At 36.3% G+C, this 16,944-nt stretch overlaps 1 protein-coding gene across 1 annotated transcript; it reads right to left on the bottom strand.

The window, feature by feature from the left end:
- Positions 1-1,417: 1,417 nt before the first annotated feature.
- LOC146323535 (allantoinase, mitochondrial) lies at positions 1,418-7,486 on the bottom strand. The gene is made up of 11 exons (XM_084722129.1): positions 7,238-7,486; positions 6,914-7,065; positions 5,773-5,887; positions 5,525-5,671; positions 5,375-5,420; positions 4,782-4,875; positions 4,486-4,672; positions 4,222-4,360; positions 1,844-2,016; positions 1,702-1,734; positions 1,418-1,613 (listed from the first exon to the last, which is right to left on the bottom strand). The coding sequence occupies exons 1-11, from the start codon at positions 7,382-7,384 to the stop codon at positions 1,464-1,466; spliced, it is 1,383 nt and encodes a 460-aa protein (XP_084578255.1). The 5' UTR covers positions 7,385-7,486; the 3' UTR covers positions 1,418-1,463.
- Positions 7,487-16,944: the final 9,458 nt, after the last annotated feature.

The following is a 16,944-nucleotide window of genomic DNA, read 5'->3' on the forward strand; positions in this document are numbered from 1 at the left end:
ACAAAACAAAGTTAGATGAGATGCAGTTACTGCCACGTCTACTGATTAAATATCCATGAATACATTTTTAACTGGTTAAATTCGTAATGGTAAATGGAAAAATCAATTAAAGATAAATCATTAACATCCTTTTTTTGTTTTTTGTTTTTTTTGTCCGTATGTCCTGGTTTTCATTGGTCAGTTTGTGATCAGATCACCTTATTGGCTACAAAAATGCAGATAAAAGGTCTGGATATTAATTCAAATTGTACTCAGCACACAACTATGATTTTAAAAGTAACTAAGTAGATCACATGGTGTAATGAATACCTAAGTACAGGTAAAAGTACAGACTTGAAAATCTACTCATAAAAGTACTTCCACCCCTGGTTGCTGCTGTTTTATCAAGTTTGTGTTGCATTGGTTATTGGTTAACAGTAGCTAGCATATCCAGCAATACCTAACTGCTACGTCAGTCTGGCATGACTCTGGTAACTGTTTTTTTTTTTTGTTTTTTTTTGTAATATATAATATCTCCCTGGCACTACTGGAGGGATTTTTGCAGGGATCTGTATGAAGCAGACATGTTTTTGTAGAGTTTCTGTAGAGTTTGACATCTCTGCAGCACAACAACATTTAAGTTAGAATATTACTCTACATATTTATTTTCGGAGTGAAGTATTCTGCCTCCTGCTATTTGGAGGTTTCAGTAGGACTGCTGCCATTTAAGATCCATAGGAACCGGTTCCTCCTTATATGTGTAGTTGTACATGTATGTATATTGTTTTTTACGGCCGCGGCATGAGTGATAAGCCTAAAATAAATTAACAGATTAATTCAGATTTGAAAGAAGTTTGAAAAAATCGTGCCAGTCCCAAAATCAGAAAATACATGCCTATAAAACAAAGAAATGGCCCTGAATTGTATGTTCCATCTCACCACCACTTGTTTTCTGCTATTGAGGTTTGCCAATTGAGCATTTTCAGAAAACAGATTGTGTGGGCTGTGTGAGTTGGATGAAGTGGATCCTATTGTCTTTTGTACTGTGCACATGACAGTATGATGATTCAAGAGTGTCAGTTTTTTATGAAATGGCTTAACAAAACCCTGAAATATTGAGGCACACAAACAAAAAGATGAGAAATAACTAACTTTGTCTCAAACGTCTAAATAAGAAGCCACTATTTAATTTCATCTTTAGTAGTTTTGTTCAACTGAAAAGTCTTGCCAGTTTTCTGTTACAATGTTTGGGTCCTTAAATCAAATTTATGACACTATCATAAGGTCATAAAGTGTTAACTATCTGTTAAAGTGGCAATAGATTCAGCAATGTCAACATTTCTAGATAGCCTAATAAAATATAATGAAAAGCAGTGTGAGAGAAATGAGGAAACCAACATGGTGCTCTCTTCACAACAGATTCACACAACACAATAAGTCATGTTGTTGGCATGTTGAGGTTTACTACAGCTTGTTATTATGCCTCACAGTTGGGCTTGGTTTTTCCTCTGAGGGATGAGGAGATGCTTCCCCAGCGGTTCGGGGCAGAAGGAGCCTTCTCTGTACACCAGCCGCCCCCTGACGATGGTTGAACGGACCACCCCTCGCAGCGTGACGCCGAGGTAAGGAGTTAGCTGTGAACACACGCACACCATCATGAGCTCAGTCATATAAAAATGTGCTCCTTAAATCCCGCCAGTTATTTCATTCAATGTTGCTTACCTTGTTTTTATGATGTACGTTTGCTTCTTTAATCTGTGAAACATGACAGAAAGTGGAATTAAAATAATGAAAGTTTATAGCTTCTCTTTGCCAAACAAGTCATAAATATGTAAGAAGATTTAGGGTGTTTCTTAATACTAACTTCAAATTCCCTCTCTGGGTCCCATATGACCAAGTCAGCATCATAGCCACGGGCAAGGCTGCCCTTCTGGTTGTCAAGACGACACAGCTGGGCTGTTTTCCAGCTGAGGAGTCTCACTACATCAGACAGTTGAAAGCCTCTCTTGCTCGCTGAACTCCAGAACAGAGGCAAACCTGTGAATGGTTAAAAACAGGGTGATTAACAGGCCTATAGAGCTTTGAGTTGACACTATCAAATATTTATTCTCTCCTGCATTCATTAAGTCTGTCTTAAAGGTACAGTCACATCAGGAGGTGTCATAATTCAATAAGGTGAAGGAGCAGACATTGTGGATCAGTGTCAGAGCGTCAGACTTTGACCACTCTGTCTGAGTCTGTGTCTGAACAGTAAATGATTGTTCTGTCCTCTAAACTGGCACTCAGCTCGTGTTTACCTCCCCGTGAACTTTGCCCGGTGTGCGTGATTGTCAGAAGGATTACGGGTGGGAGGAGGGAAGAAGGGAACGACTAATCCACCCTAAAAGAACATTTGCATATAAATTCCCTGTAATATTGCACAGGCGCAGGTTTAAGTTGTGAATTTTAACCAGTGTCTCCTTCAGAGAGGATTTGTCACGGGGAGACTAATCCCGGAGCTGCTCCACAGACAGTGGATAATGTGAAAACTGCCGTGACTCCGTGACAGCAGCCGTGGAAATTTTACAGTAATGCTGGTGCATTTTCCGTTTCGCCGCCAAAAGCCCTATATTCATATATTAATTGTAAATTCACAAACAAAACCTCTGCAGTCTCAAATCACAAAATGAGTCAATCAGTGAATTCAATCAGGACACACAGATTCAATGAAAATGCGACACTGATGAGTAGATGACCTTAGACACAACTTTGAGACAGAGCATGATAATGTCTGTCAAACAAGAACGTTCTCATTCCCAGGATGTCAAATACTAATGTTTTGTCAGGCCCGTCTGCGTCTACAGTTACCTGTTGATAATGTAGTCAGTAATTCCTGCTATCACATAATTAAAGTAATGTAACTTGATAACTTTCTGTTACTTTTGGATTACCTCAATATAAAATTTGGTGAAACTGTTTAGCCTAATATAGTGTTTTTAGGGATGCAACAAATGATTATTTTAATAATTGATTAATCTGTAATTGATACTGATATTTTTTATGAAAATAATTACAGTTGATTGTCAAAATAGATAAAGATTAATTTGATAGTTGATTAATAATTGATTAATCGTTGCAACTTTAAGTGTTTTATGTTCATTGTTAGCTTTATTAGTGACTTACTCTTCCTTCCTTTGTTGTGTGCAATTTATTGATTGATTGGTTAATTAATTTAAAGACCAAAAAATGGTGACATTTCCACCCAGTGAAGTAGTTTTTCGCAAGAGGTCATGATAATGAATTGGCAGCTGTGTGTGCCCTGTGCATGGTAGGATATCATTCTTTATTTTAACTAAACGTATCTGTAATTTCATTACATCTTTTTTATCTGTTACTCCCCATTCCTGGTCTTAGATAGGTAGGTCATGAGCTTGTAGGCCTGTAACCTGATCACGTCATTTTTATTTGTAACCATTATGGGATGCAGTTACCTTTTTTGTATCCAGATTACATAATCCAGTTACCTGTAATCCATTATTCCCCAAGCCTGCTTTTGAGTAACTTAAATGTAAACCCAGGTGGCGTAGTGGAAAGAGTGCAAAATTCGACAGGTAGCGGAGGTGGGATGGATGGATGGGTCAAACAAACACAGGACTTTTACCCAGGAGGCCAGGGTTTGTGTTCCATGTGAAACCAAAAGTCAATGTTATCTTAACTGTTGAATTACATAATGTCGTGTGTTACTTATGTACTTGTTTTAAGTCAAACCACAATCTTTTTCTAAACCTAACCAAGTAGTTTTTGTGCATAAACCTAACCAAACAGTGACCATTTCACAATGTTAACCATGTGTTATATCGTCTTTTTGGCTGTCTCTTGCAGACAATAAAGGGTGTGTTTGATAAAAACATGTTGGTATATGATGACCTGGGAAAATAAGTCAGGGAAAATAATAACTAAAGTTTTTACACTGCTTGCCCTTTGCAGGCATATAAATGACTTTAAAGTTAAATCAGCCAAAAGCAAACTTTGTAGTACTTTCCTTACATAATTCCTCTGTATAAATGCATTTGGTGGCAGTTGAACCAGCTGTAATAATATTATGTCTCTGTTATGCTGATATGTTGAATATGTTAGTAAAATCAGTGGAAGCTGGCATTTAATGTATAACATAACAGCATGAAATATTATGTTGCGTTGAGTTTTGCATTAGCAATCATATTGGGACTACAGTTTTGATTTTTGTCACTATCCTGTAGTTACCAAATTGTAAAGAAGAAATTCCTCCCCAAGCCTGAGTGAAGTCTCCACTCTCCAGTTTCTTCAAGTCGGGGGTGCATGGGGAATGATCAGACACCACCATGTCGATCTGCCCAGCTTTCAGCGCAGACCATAACTGCTCCTGCGAGGACAAAAACAATCATCTGCTCGTAATCAAAGAGTAATAAACTAAACATAGCCTGGTTTCATGCGGAGGCTCAAACTGAACACAGATTTTTCATCTGCTATGCAGCCTCCACCATTTACCTGGTTAACAGACCCTCTGATGGGGGGGCAGCACTTGAATTGCGTGGCCCCTGTGGGTATGTTCTCTGCACACAGAGACAGGTAGTGGTGGGTCGTCTCCACTGTCAAGGGGGCGCCGGCCTGACGCGCTTCCTGGATCAGTTTCAGTGGCTTCGCAGAGGACAAGTGAACTATATGGCACCGCACCCTGGAGCCGAGAGAGTTAACTGACTGTGACATTGGTGCTACAAGCACAACAAGTCCAGATTGATCCACTGTCATATTATGGTTAATTGTTACCACGCTGATGTTCTTACTGGTACTGGAGGCAGAGTTCTGTGACGATGCGAATTGCCTCAACCTCCATGACATCCGGTCTGGACTGCAAAAAGGTGGAGTACTGACTAGAATCTATACGAAAGAGGTGTAGTGCGTCAACATTTGTCAATGAAAACAAATTCTTTTCAAACAATAATGGTGACTAGAGATATTCCAATACCGTATTTTCACCCTTTCTGATATCTGAACTTTGTGTATCAGACATTGCTGAGTTAGCAATCCAGTTCATTGCATTAAAAATATTATTTTTTTAATAGTTGTATATTACTGACCCTATATGGCTTTGATGTGATTGCTATCATGGTCCCTTTAAGAGACTTCTTCCAATGTCCATACCTGTGCAGTCTTATGGTCAGACTCAGAAAAGGCTTTTGATCGTGTAGAATGGACTTATATATGAGCAGTTTTGTGACACCTCGGTTCCTTTATAAAAATGGTTTGGATGCTTTATGCTTCACCTGTTGCTCAAATTCAAACTGGTCCCCCTGGCTCACCTGACTTTGTTCTAACAAGAGAGACATGGCGGGGCTGCCTGCTTTCCCTCCTGCGAACAATCTATGGTATAACCTACCGCCATTCTCCTCGTCTGTCTGCTGAACATCCCTCTCTGCATGAAACTACAGGAGACAAAGCAGAGGTTATTTCAGTTGCATTACTGTACTTAATGTGGATTTTATAATCACAGATCACAGGAAGATGCTGTGGTCTGTCGGTGAGTTACCAGCAGGACGCTCCCTGTGCCTTGCAGCTGCTTCATAGCTGTGTGTAGATCACAGTCAGTCACATGGGGGAACTCCTCCACCCCACTATGGATGAGGAAACACTTGAAGCCGGCCACTCCGGCCTGGATCATGGGCCGAAGTTCTAGCTGTAAGGAGACATCCCGGTGTTTGTGTTTGCTTTGGTCATAATTCAGAACAATCTGTTGAGAATTTTATAGTTTATATTGTCCAAGCTGTTCCGCTGTACCTGATTGCCAGGAATCACACCTCCCCAGAAGGCTGTGTCCACAAAACACTTCCCCGTCGCCTCCCGCAGCTTCTCGTGGAAATTGCCAAGGGTGGTCGTCGGAGGGATGCTATTTCTGTTTTAAAAGCAGAAACAAAAATCACTGCTGGCAACTTCAGATCAAATTTTTATTTTTCTTGGCCAGATTTGTCAAAAGCATCTTGAGGTAAGTTCCACTGTAACTACTCCTTATGTGAAGAGATTAGTTTTTCTTAATTATTTAAATATATTCAGCAGCTCATTTACTCCAAAATATCAAACTTTTATGTAGCCTGCTAATGTTAGCTCACCAGCTAGGCTAAAGGCCTGAGAGTTAAAGCAGCTAATACAAGCTTGATGAAAAGGGTAATTCAGCTTTGTAAGTTAATTATTTTACACTAACAATATGATATGCTAATATACTTTTTTATTAAAATTTCAATAAAAAAAAAATTGCATTGTGCGTCATAATACAGACTGCTAACTCCAGACCACGAAAATCGAAGAGCGAGAAATAATCAGTAACACTTTACTTGAAGGGGTTTGCATAAGACTGACCTAAGACTGTCATAACCATGACATGACACCTGCCATGAAAATGGAGGAGTTTTGAATGTTTATGAGTGTTGTAATTAATTTTAATTTGTCCAGTTATGTCATTTTTAATGCAAAGTTGACATTGTTTGAGATGGCTTTGTTATTACAACTTGACATTAACAAAGACAACATAAATGCATATTATTATATATTGTATATCCTTGATTCCTGTACTAAAGAAAACATGGTGCAAATATTATACACTTTCACCTGTGTGGTCCACTCAGCCCATGTAGTACGTTTTACTCAGCTTGCTTGTTTTATTCTTGTCTGAATATGTAAGTGCATTTGAAATAACATAGTTTGTTGGTCAAAAACATTAATTCATGAAACCATTACCATATTATGTAAATGCAAACATAGAAAGCACCTAATTATGAGGTCACCACATGGTAATGAATGTAAGGAATTTGCCTGAGAAGACCTTTTTATTTTGCAATCTGTTTATCCTGCCACCTTTACCATCTACAAGCCACGGTGGGCAGGACTGTTCATTGATTTTTGGGCAGTGGAGTCCCCAACTTACAGTGGCATGTCCACAATCGTCGTCACCCCTCCAGCTGCAGCAGCTCTGGTGGCAGTCCAGAAACCCTCCCAGGAGGTGCGACCTGGTTCATTCACGTGAACGTGGCAATCCACAATCCCTGGCATCACCACGCTGTCACCCACACCCAGCACCTATCATCACAGTTGCATTTCATTCAGGATAACACTGTTAGCAGTGGTAGATCAATGCATTTGATAAACTGAAAATACATATCAAAACAGGTGAATGGGAACCCACCTGTCTCCCTCCATAAATCCATTTTCATTCCACTAGGGGGAGTATCCTGAAACTCAGCCAGCTTACCTCACAGGCAACATCCTCAGAGAAGTCCCCATTTGAGCAGATCTGATGGATTTTCCCGTCCTTTATCACGACCACAGCAGGAAGGACCTCATCACCAACCAGTACCCTGGTGCTCCTCACTGCAGTAACCGTTGATCCAGGCTCCATGTCTGTCTGTAGTGAGAGTTAATGAGGACAATCGAGTCTCTTTACTCTGCCTCTACACTTCAGATACAGTCTTTGGCAGTTCAGTGGCCTAGTTCTGAGGCGCCACCCCCTGCTGATCAGGTTAAAGGATAATCATTTGTTGACTTTTCTTGCATTTGTGACAGTGCCAAATTTCTGGCCCAACCATGCACAGCAGGTTGGAACAAGTGGTGATTCTCATGTAGAGAGTGGGGCATTAGACATAGATAATACTATAATTACATATCAGCAAGTAGGATATGGAGACTATTTTAAAGTGAAAGAATGATGAGGACAGGGTGATATGGCTGTAGTGTGGAGGAAATCATGCACTCCTGACCCTCAGCTTGTGACACAGTGTGTATACTATTCTAATCCAGGATCTGCACAGAAAGTGTGTATTTCAGACGTACATGGTGTTTGACGAAGAGACTGCCACTCATGTCAAAAAAATCTTAGACAGACTGCTATTATGTTATACTCATATTACGTCTCCCTTGATATATTTGTAGATACAAATAGGAAAATATGAAATAAATTATTATTATCATTATGATGTAAAATAAATAATTATAAATTAAATTTAAAACAAAAACAAAATTATGTGAGTATAAAATCTGAAGCAACATATAAAGCTTCCCTGTGAGCTATATTCATTTTGATTTTTAGATTTTTTATACATGGAAGAAGACAGGTAAGTGAGGCCAGGCAAATTTAAATAAAGGACTTTAGCAGAACATTGTGTTGTTATTTTACTAGCAACCCGGTGCCAGTAGTTATCTAAACCAAACCAAGCAGTTCTGTTGTCTAAATCCATTTGGGGGCAGCAGAAACACGTGAACACAACATTGACATATCATTTTAAGTTAGTTTGTTAACCTTGTTGTCAAAAAGTTATTATTATTATTTTTTTTAATTTACACATCCAGAACTTTATTGTTCATTTGGAGATGATCAATGTTTTTGGTCTGTGCAAACTCTTAAAGAAAATATCGGACACTTGACCTCCTTAATGTTCAGAGGGCTGACAGATTTAGTCAGTTAAAGTGGCGAGGTCCCCTCGGTTCACTTGATGAGCTTGATGAATCTTTTCCACAGTGAACGTTCTCTAGGTTTCTGTTGTGCAGCCATCTTTTGCTGCAGATCGACAGTCGTGTCTCTCAAGTCATGTCCGGTGGTTTCCTCCTGGAACAGGGCCTGTTGTAGTTGTTCTTGTGAAGAATGCTGGAGACTCGACTCTTCCTCGTTTTATTGGTTATCCATTTACATTGTCTTGTGTCTGGGCCAGTGCAGCTGTGAGTTTAATTTGTCTTCCCTCTGATGGGCCAGGGAAGTCTCCAGTGATGGTCTCCTCATCGTTTCCTGCAATGAAGTCGAGCTCACAGATTTCTGTCATTGTTGCCACATCTACCTGTGGTCCCTCAGATGTTATGTCAGCTTCTTGTTCCTCTGGAGCCACAAGTACCTGTAGTTCCTCAGCTGATAATTCAGGCCGTAGTTCTTCGGGGGCCACAGCTGACAGCTGTTCTTCAGTTATGATTTCAGATTGTGGTTCTTCAGGGTCCTCAGGGGAAGAGTGTTTGTGCTTCTTCAGGTGACATATCCAGCTGCAGCATTTCATCTGCAGTCACATGAACATCTGCCTCAAGCAACGCAAATTTCCATCCAGGGAGAGAGAACCACTTTGTAATTGAACTATACTCGGTTCTGCACCACATAGCATATCTAAAAAATCTGTCCAACTCCTTGGGTTCCACAAATTGGAGTGTTCTTTCGTATAAGTTAGTCAGCAAAGCCGCCGTCTGTTGTTCCTCCAGTGTCATAGCTGCCTCTGCCTCTGCTATTTTTTTAACTTAGTTTTTATTTCGATTCCAGTCAGTTATACAATCGTTTCAGAGTCTCCATACTGCTTTTTTCTATCTTCACAGCTGTGGCTTATAGACAAACCACAAAAAATTAAAACAAACCAAACACATCAAGTATTAATTTTGAAATACAACAAAGGTATAAATTATGAAAACAAGACAAAACTAAACAAAAAAGAAAAAGGAAAAAAGAGGATTAATGAGCAAAAATTACAAAGAAAAATTGAAATGAATTAGTAAATGGATAAATAAAATAACAGAGGTAAAGGTCAGGGAGGGGAACTGCATGTAAATGTATAGAGTGGCATGAGTGTAATGTATCCATCAAGAGGTGAATCAGATAAGAAGGTACATATGTACTGTAGGGTGTGCATGTGGATTTCAATCACTTCACTATGTTAGTATGGCAACAACAGGGCTCCATCTTTTAATAAATATTTCTTTTCAGGGCTGTACGCTTACTTTTTTAGGTGGTAGCACTGGTGCTAGCAAGTTAAAAATTTTAGTAGCACAAAGAAAAATTTAGTAGCACACACAGTTGGACAGTTAGTTAACGTGTTTATTGGCTAAATTCGATACTGATCAGAAATTCTAACAATGTTAACCCCCTGGCTTCGTCTTAATTTCCATCCTAATTGGTTGTTAAGGACAAAAATGTCCACATCCATAAAAACTACATTAAAAAAGTACAGATTCATATTTTTTCTACTTTTTTCTGCATAAATCTCTCAAACAACTTCAGTCCTGCCCCCAAAACTAAACATTCAATCATTTTGAGAAGTTTAACCCTTTAAATGCCTGTTTGATTACTCGATATCACTGTTATTATTTATTAAAAAAAAGCAAAGAAATTTAGATATTTTCCATACAACAAATGTTGGGTGGCTGGGGCATTTTTTTTATCAGTCTTGGATATGTCAAGGATTAACCAAAATATTGACTTTGATGCATTATTAGTTTTTGTATAGCATCAGATTTAGACGTTAAGGACAATTAACTCCCATTCAAACCACATTTTTTTAAATCTCAAAGTTGCTGATTATAATCATGCATTCTGTAATGTTAGGGTTTCATCTTTGAGAAAAATAGTAAAATTAGTCATTTTTACTGTTCAACACTAAAATCTGCCATTTACTCATCATAGGCCTATGCATACAAATCTTGTTATTTCTTAGTGATAAAATACTGCAGTAACACTATTTCCACTTTTTTTCCACGTTTCCACTGAAATTATTTTTAAATCAGCAGCAGATCTTTCAATTCTTATTTATTTTACGTACTTGAACATTCAAATTGAACACTCAAAACAGAACAATATGTTACAAAAAAACTTGACTTGAGGCGAGGTGAGCATCTCTACAGGCGATGTGTCGCTTTGTAATACTGTGTTTATAAACGTTGCCACGTTTAAAGATTGTACTCCCTGTGATGTATGGCGTATTCCCTGCCATCAGTTCACCTGCCGCCACACAATATTTACAAAACAGTGCTTTTTTGGTTTGTTTACCTGGAAATGTAGTTCTTTTGTATTCGGATTGAGAAGGACCGTACACACTTAGAACTACAACTCCCGTGAAGCATTGCTACAACAACTGATGTATAGGACAAGAGACAGCCTATAGCAGGGGTGTCAAACTCAAACACAGAAAGGGCCAAAATTTAAAACACAGTCTAAGTCGCGAGCCAAACAGGATTAACATTTATTAAACTGTCTAAAACTGACTGTTTTATTCAGAAATATGAATTTGAACAGCCAGACTGCAACAACTTTTTCCTCAATAAAATAAATAAGATTTAAAATATTTTTTTTCTTCAACAATAACAAAAGAAAACGAGAATATTTCAGCTCAGAATATTTCAGCTCACATATCCAGGTGGGGGTTACATTTGAAAATGCTTGCTTTTTGTCTGCACACAAGATATCGCACACTTTAATCATGCAAACCCTCAATGGCACTGCATTTGGCATAAAAATATGCTCATATAATAATATTACAAACCCATCAGCCCATCAGGTACAGATGAACATATTGACCTGCTCAATTTAACATTAAGGCCAAAACGCACTGAGAACTTCAACAGAAAAGTCAACTGTAGCTTCTATGGTTCACTGCAGTCTTCAGATTTAAAATGTAACACCACAGAACCAGCAGTATTTTAGGAAAAGGTTAAACTGCACACTGACACACACTGAGGAGATGAAGAGGAGAGACAGAGTCTTCATCATGACTTACAACAATGCTGCAATTAAGTATTTAAAAGTACACAAATCAGACTTGGAGTGAAAAAAAACACAGAAGTGTACATTAATATTATGATTCATGATCATAAAAAGTTTTTTATATCAAGTCGACACATCTGTCCATATTCTCTCTCTCTCTCTCTTTTTACTTTTACCTGGTTTCAGGTGGAGCTGCAGCTCATCTCCCTCCTCATATACTTGTGTTTCTTTGCACTGAGTCAGTTGCCTAAACAGACAAACCTGTTTACATTGTCGTTTGACAGAAGCTTGCGTCTTCGCGACTGCGACATGATTTATTTCTCGAGTTGCGCGGCAGCTGACGCTGTGCATTGTGGAGCTCGGTAAAGTTGGAAAGATATTCACAGATTCGGACTTCTGGCATCAATAACTCATTAGTGATACGTTGTCAAAACATAAATGAGGCCTCTTTCCCATCGTTGTAAGGTAGACAATGTGCTTCAAGCCCAGTTTTATCAAAAGTAGCTATCTTTCAAGCTGCAGAAATAACATTGGTATCTATGAGCAGCCGGTGGATAGGGACCGTCTGCAAATTGCAAAACCGCTACAGCAGCGAAGGGAAACACTACACAGATATTCAATAACTTCACTCTTAGACAATGTAGTGTCACCAAAATCACTGCAGCCATCAACTGGATGCTGCTGATCATACTACAACTCTTGGTTTGATATTAAAAACATTTTTTGAGAATTTTAAGAATTTTTATTAATAATAAAATGTAATAACGTCTCTTTTAAGTACTGTAGTGCCACCAAAATCACTGCAGCTATCAACTGGCTGCTGCTGATCATACTACAACACTTGGTTTGATATTTTTTTAAAAAATCATAATTTTATGGATTTTTTATTAATAATAAAATTTAATAACTTCTCTTTTATGCACTGTAGTGTCACCAAAATCACTGCAGCCATCAACTGGCCCCTGCTTATCATACTACAACACTTGGTTTGATATTAAAAACATTTTTTCATAATTTTAAGAATTTTTATTAATAATAAAATTTAATAATAATAATAATAATTCCATAAAATTATGATTTTTTTTTAAAATATCAAACCAAGTGTTGTAGTATGATCAGCAGCATCCAGTTGATGGCTGCAGTGATTTTGGTGACACTACAGTGCATAAAAGAGAAGTTATTAAATTTTATTATTAATAAAAAATCCATAAAATTATGATTTTTTTTTAAAAATATCAAACCAAGAGTTGTAGTATGATCAGCAGCATCCAGTTGATGGCTGCAGTGATTTTGGTGGCACTACAGTGCATAAAAGAGAAGTTATTAAATTTTATTATTAATAAAATTTCTTAAAATTCTGAAAAAATGCTTTTAATATCAAACCAAGAGTTGTAGTATGATCAGCAGCATCCAGTTGATGGCTGCAGTGATTTTGGTGGCACTACAGTATATAAAAGAGAAGTTATTAAATTTTATTATTAATAAAAATTCCATAAAATTATGATTTTTTTAAAAAAATATCAAACCAAGAGTTGTAGTATGATCAGGAGCATCCAGTTGATGGCTGCAGTGATTTTGGTGACACTACAGTACATAAAAGAGAAGTTATTAAATTTTATTATTAATAAAAATTCTTAAAATTATGAAAAATGTTTTTAATATCAAACCAAGAGTTGTAGTATGATCAGCAGCATCCAGTTGATGGCTGCAGTGATTATGGTGACACTACAGTGCATAAAAGAGAAGTTATTAAATTTTATTATTAATAAAAATTCTTAAAATTATGAAAAACTGCTTTTAATATCAAACCAAGAGTTGTAGTATGATCAGGAGCATCCAGTTGATGGCTGCAGTGATTTTGGTGGCACTACAGTGCATAAAAAAGAAGTTATTAAATTTTATTATTAATAAAATTTCTTAAAATTCTGAAAAAATGCTTTTAATATCAAACCAAGAGTTGTAGTATGATCAGCAGCATCCAGTTGATGGCTGCAGTGATTTTGGTGACACTACAGTACATAAAAGAGAAGTTATTAAATTTTATTATTAATAAAAATTCTATAAAATTATGATTTTTTTAAAAAAAATATCAAACCAAGAGTTGTAGTATGATCAGCAGCATCCAGTTGATGGCTGCAGTGATTTTGGTGACACTACAGTGCATAAAAGAGAAGTTATTAAATTTTATTATTAATAAAAATTCTTAAAATTATGAAAAATGTTTTTAATATCAAACCAAGAGTTGTAGTATGATAAGCAGGGGCCAGTTGATGGCTGCAGTGATTTTGGTGGCACTACAGTATATAAAAGAGAAGTTATTAAATTTTATTATTAATAAAAATTCCATAAAATTATGATTTTTTTTTAAAAATATCAAACCAAGAGTTGTAGTATGATCAGGAGCATCCAGTTGATGGCTGCAGTGATTTTGGTGACACTACAGTACATAAAAGAGAAGTTATTAAATTTTATTATTAATAAAAATTCTTAAAATTATGAAAAATGTTTTTAATATCAAACCAAGAGTTGTAGTATGATCAGCAGCATCCAGTTGATGGCTGCAGTGATTATGGTGACACTACAGTGCATAAAAGAGAAGTTATTAAATTTTATTATTAATAAAAATTCTTAAAATTATGAAAAACTGCTTTTAATATCAAACCAAGAGTTGTAGTATGATCAGCAGCATCCAGTTGATGGCTGCAGTGATTATGGTGACACTACAGTGCATAAAAGAGAAGTTATTAAATTTTATTATTAATAAAAATTCTTAAAATTATGAAAAACTGCTTTTAATATCAAACCAAGAGTTGTAGTATGATCAGGAGCATCCAGTTGATGGCTGCAGTGATTTTGGTGGCACTACAGTGCATAAAAAAGAAGTTATTAAATTTTATTATTAATAAAATTTCTTAAAATTCTGAAAAAATGCTTTTAATATCAAACCAAGAGTTGTAGTATGATCAGCAGCATCCAGTTGATGGCTGCAGTGATTTTGGTGACACTACAGTACATAAAAGAGAAGTTATTAAATTTTATTATTAATAAAAATTCTATAAAATTATGATTTTTTAAAAAAAAATATCAAACCAAGAGTTGTAGTATGATCAGCAGCATCCAGTTGATGGCTGCAGTGATTTTGGTGACACTACAGTATATAAAAGAGAAGTTATTAAATTTTATTATTAATAAAAATTCCATAAAATTATGATTTTTTTTTAAAAATATCAAACCAAGAGTTGTAGTATGATCAGGAGCATCCAGTTGATGGCTGCAGTGATTTTGGTGACACTACAGTACATAAAAGAGAAGTTATTAAATTTTATTATTAATAAAAATTCTTAAAATTATGAAAAATGTTTTTAATATCAAACCAAGAGTTGTAGTATGATCAGCAGCATCCAGTTGATGGCTGCAGTGATTATGGTGACACTACAGTGCATAAAAGAGAAGTTATTAAATTTTATTATTAATAAAAATTCTTAAAATTATGAAAAACTGCTTTTAATATCAAACCAAGAGTTGTAGTATGATCAGCAGCATCCAGTTGATGGCTGCAGTGATTATGGTGACACTACAGTACTTAAAAGAGAAGTTATTAAATTTTATTATTAATAAAAAATCCATAAAATTATGATTTTTTTTTTAAATATCAAACCAAGTGTTGTAGTATGATCAGCAGCATCCAGTTGATGGCTGCAGTGATTTTGGTGACACTACAGTGCATAAAAGAGAAGTTATTAAATTTTATGATTAATAAAAATTCCATAAATTATGATTTTTTAAAAAAAATATCAAACCAAGAGTTGTAGTATGATCAGGAGCATCCAGTTGATGGCTGCAGTGATTTTGGTGACACTACAGTGCATAAAAGAGAAGTTATTACATTTTATTATTAATAAAAATTCTTAAAATTATGAAAAAATGTTTTTAATATCAAACCAAGAGTTGTAGTATGATCAGCAGCATCCAGTTGATGGCTGCAGTGATTTTGGTGGCACTACAGTACATAAAAGAGAAGTTATTAAATTTTATTATTAATAAAAAAATCCATAAAATTATGATTTTTTAAAAAAATATCAAACCAAGTGTTGTAGTATGATCAGCAGCATCCAGTTGATAGCTGCAGTGATTTTGGTGGCACTACAGTGCATAAAAGAGAAGTTATTACATTTTATTATTAATAAAATTTCTTAAAATTCTGAAAAACTGCTTTTAATATCAAACCAAGAGTTGTAGTATGATCAGCAGCATCCAGTTGATGGCTGCAGTGATTTTGGTGGCACTACAGTGCATAAAAGAGAAGTTATTAAATTTTATGATTAATAAAATTTCTTAAAATTCTGAAAAACTGCTTTTAATATCAAACCAAGAGTTGTAGTATGATAAGCAGCATCCAGTTGATGGCTGCAGTGATTTTGGTGACACTACATTGTCTAAGAGTGAAGTTATTGACTATCTGTGTAGTGTTTCTCTTCGCTGCTGTAGCGGTTTTGCAATTTGCAGACGGTCCCTATCCACTCGTCTCACAGCCGGCTGCTCATAGACACAAATATTATTTCTGCAGCTTGAAAGATAGCTACTTTTGACAAAACTGGGCTTGTAGCACATTGTCTACCTTACAACGATGGGAAAGAGGCCTCGTTTATGTTTTGACAACGTATCACTAATGAGTTATTGATGCCGGAAGTCCGAATCTGTGAATATCTTTCCAACTTTACCAAGCTGCATTGTGGGACTTGTAGTATGAGTCCTGCTTTTTGAAGTCTCAAGGAGAACGTTATCTGTTCCATCTGGTAAATTTCACATACCTTCTCAATCCACATATTATATGTTGGAGGGTCAGGTTTTAACCACTTGATTGTGATACATTTAATTGTTGCTATTGTCAATATTTGTAAGAGGTTTTTTTTTTTTTTTGCTCTTCCCTCAGTGACCTCTGGGGTTAGACCCAAAAGTGCAGTTCTTGCATCTTCTGTGAGATTTTGATGAAATATCTTAAGTGCATCAAAAATCTCTTTCCAAAATGTACTTAACTTTGTGCATGTCCAAAATATGTGGGTACCACAATTTCTTCAACATTTCTTTGAACAGTTTGCCATTTTTGCCACAATTTCTGGTGTCTGAAAGAACCTCATCACCACCTTCCATCTGAATTCCCTCCAAGTGTTTGAACTGGTTACTAAGTGAGCACCAGAACATACTTCTTCCCATTCATCCTGTGTTATGTGTGTACCTAATTCAGTTTCCCACCCTCTTATTGTCTGTAATGTATTATTAAGAGTCTTGCTTGAAAATATATGATAAAAATAACCTACCACTTTCATACCCCCATTTCCTGTTTGTACTTTTATCAAAAACTCCTCAACTGGAGTGGGCTCCAAAACTTTATTCAACTCCTTATGTTTTGTTAGAAAATCCCTTAATTGTAGATCATTTTGAGTCTTTTTAACATA

Source organism: Lutjanus erythropterus, chromosome 7, assembly GCF_056507025.1.
Source record: "Lutjanus erythropterus isolate fLutEry1 chromosome 7, fLutEry1.hap2, whole genome shotgun sequence".
Classification (NCBI taxonomy): Eukaryota; Metazoa; Chordata; class Actinopteri; order Lutjaniformes; family Lutjanidae; genus Lutjanus; species Lutjanus erythropterus.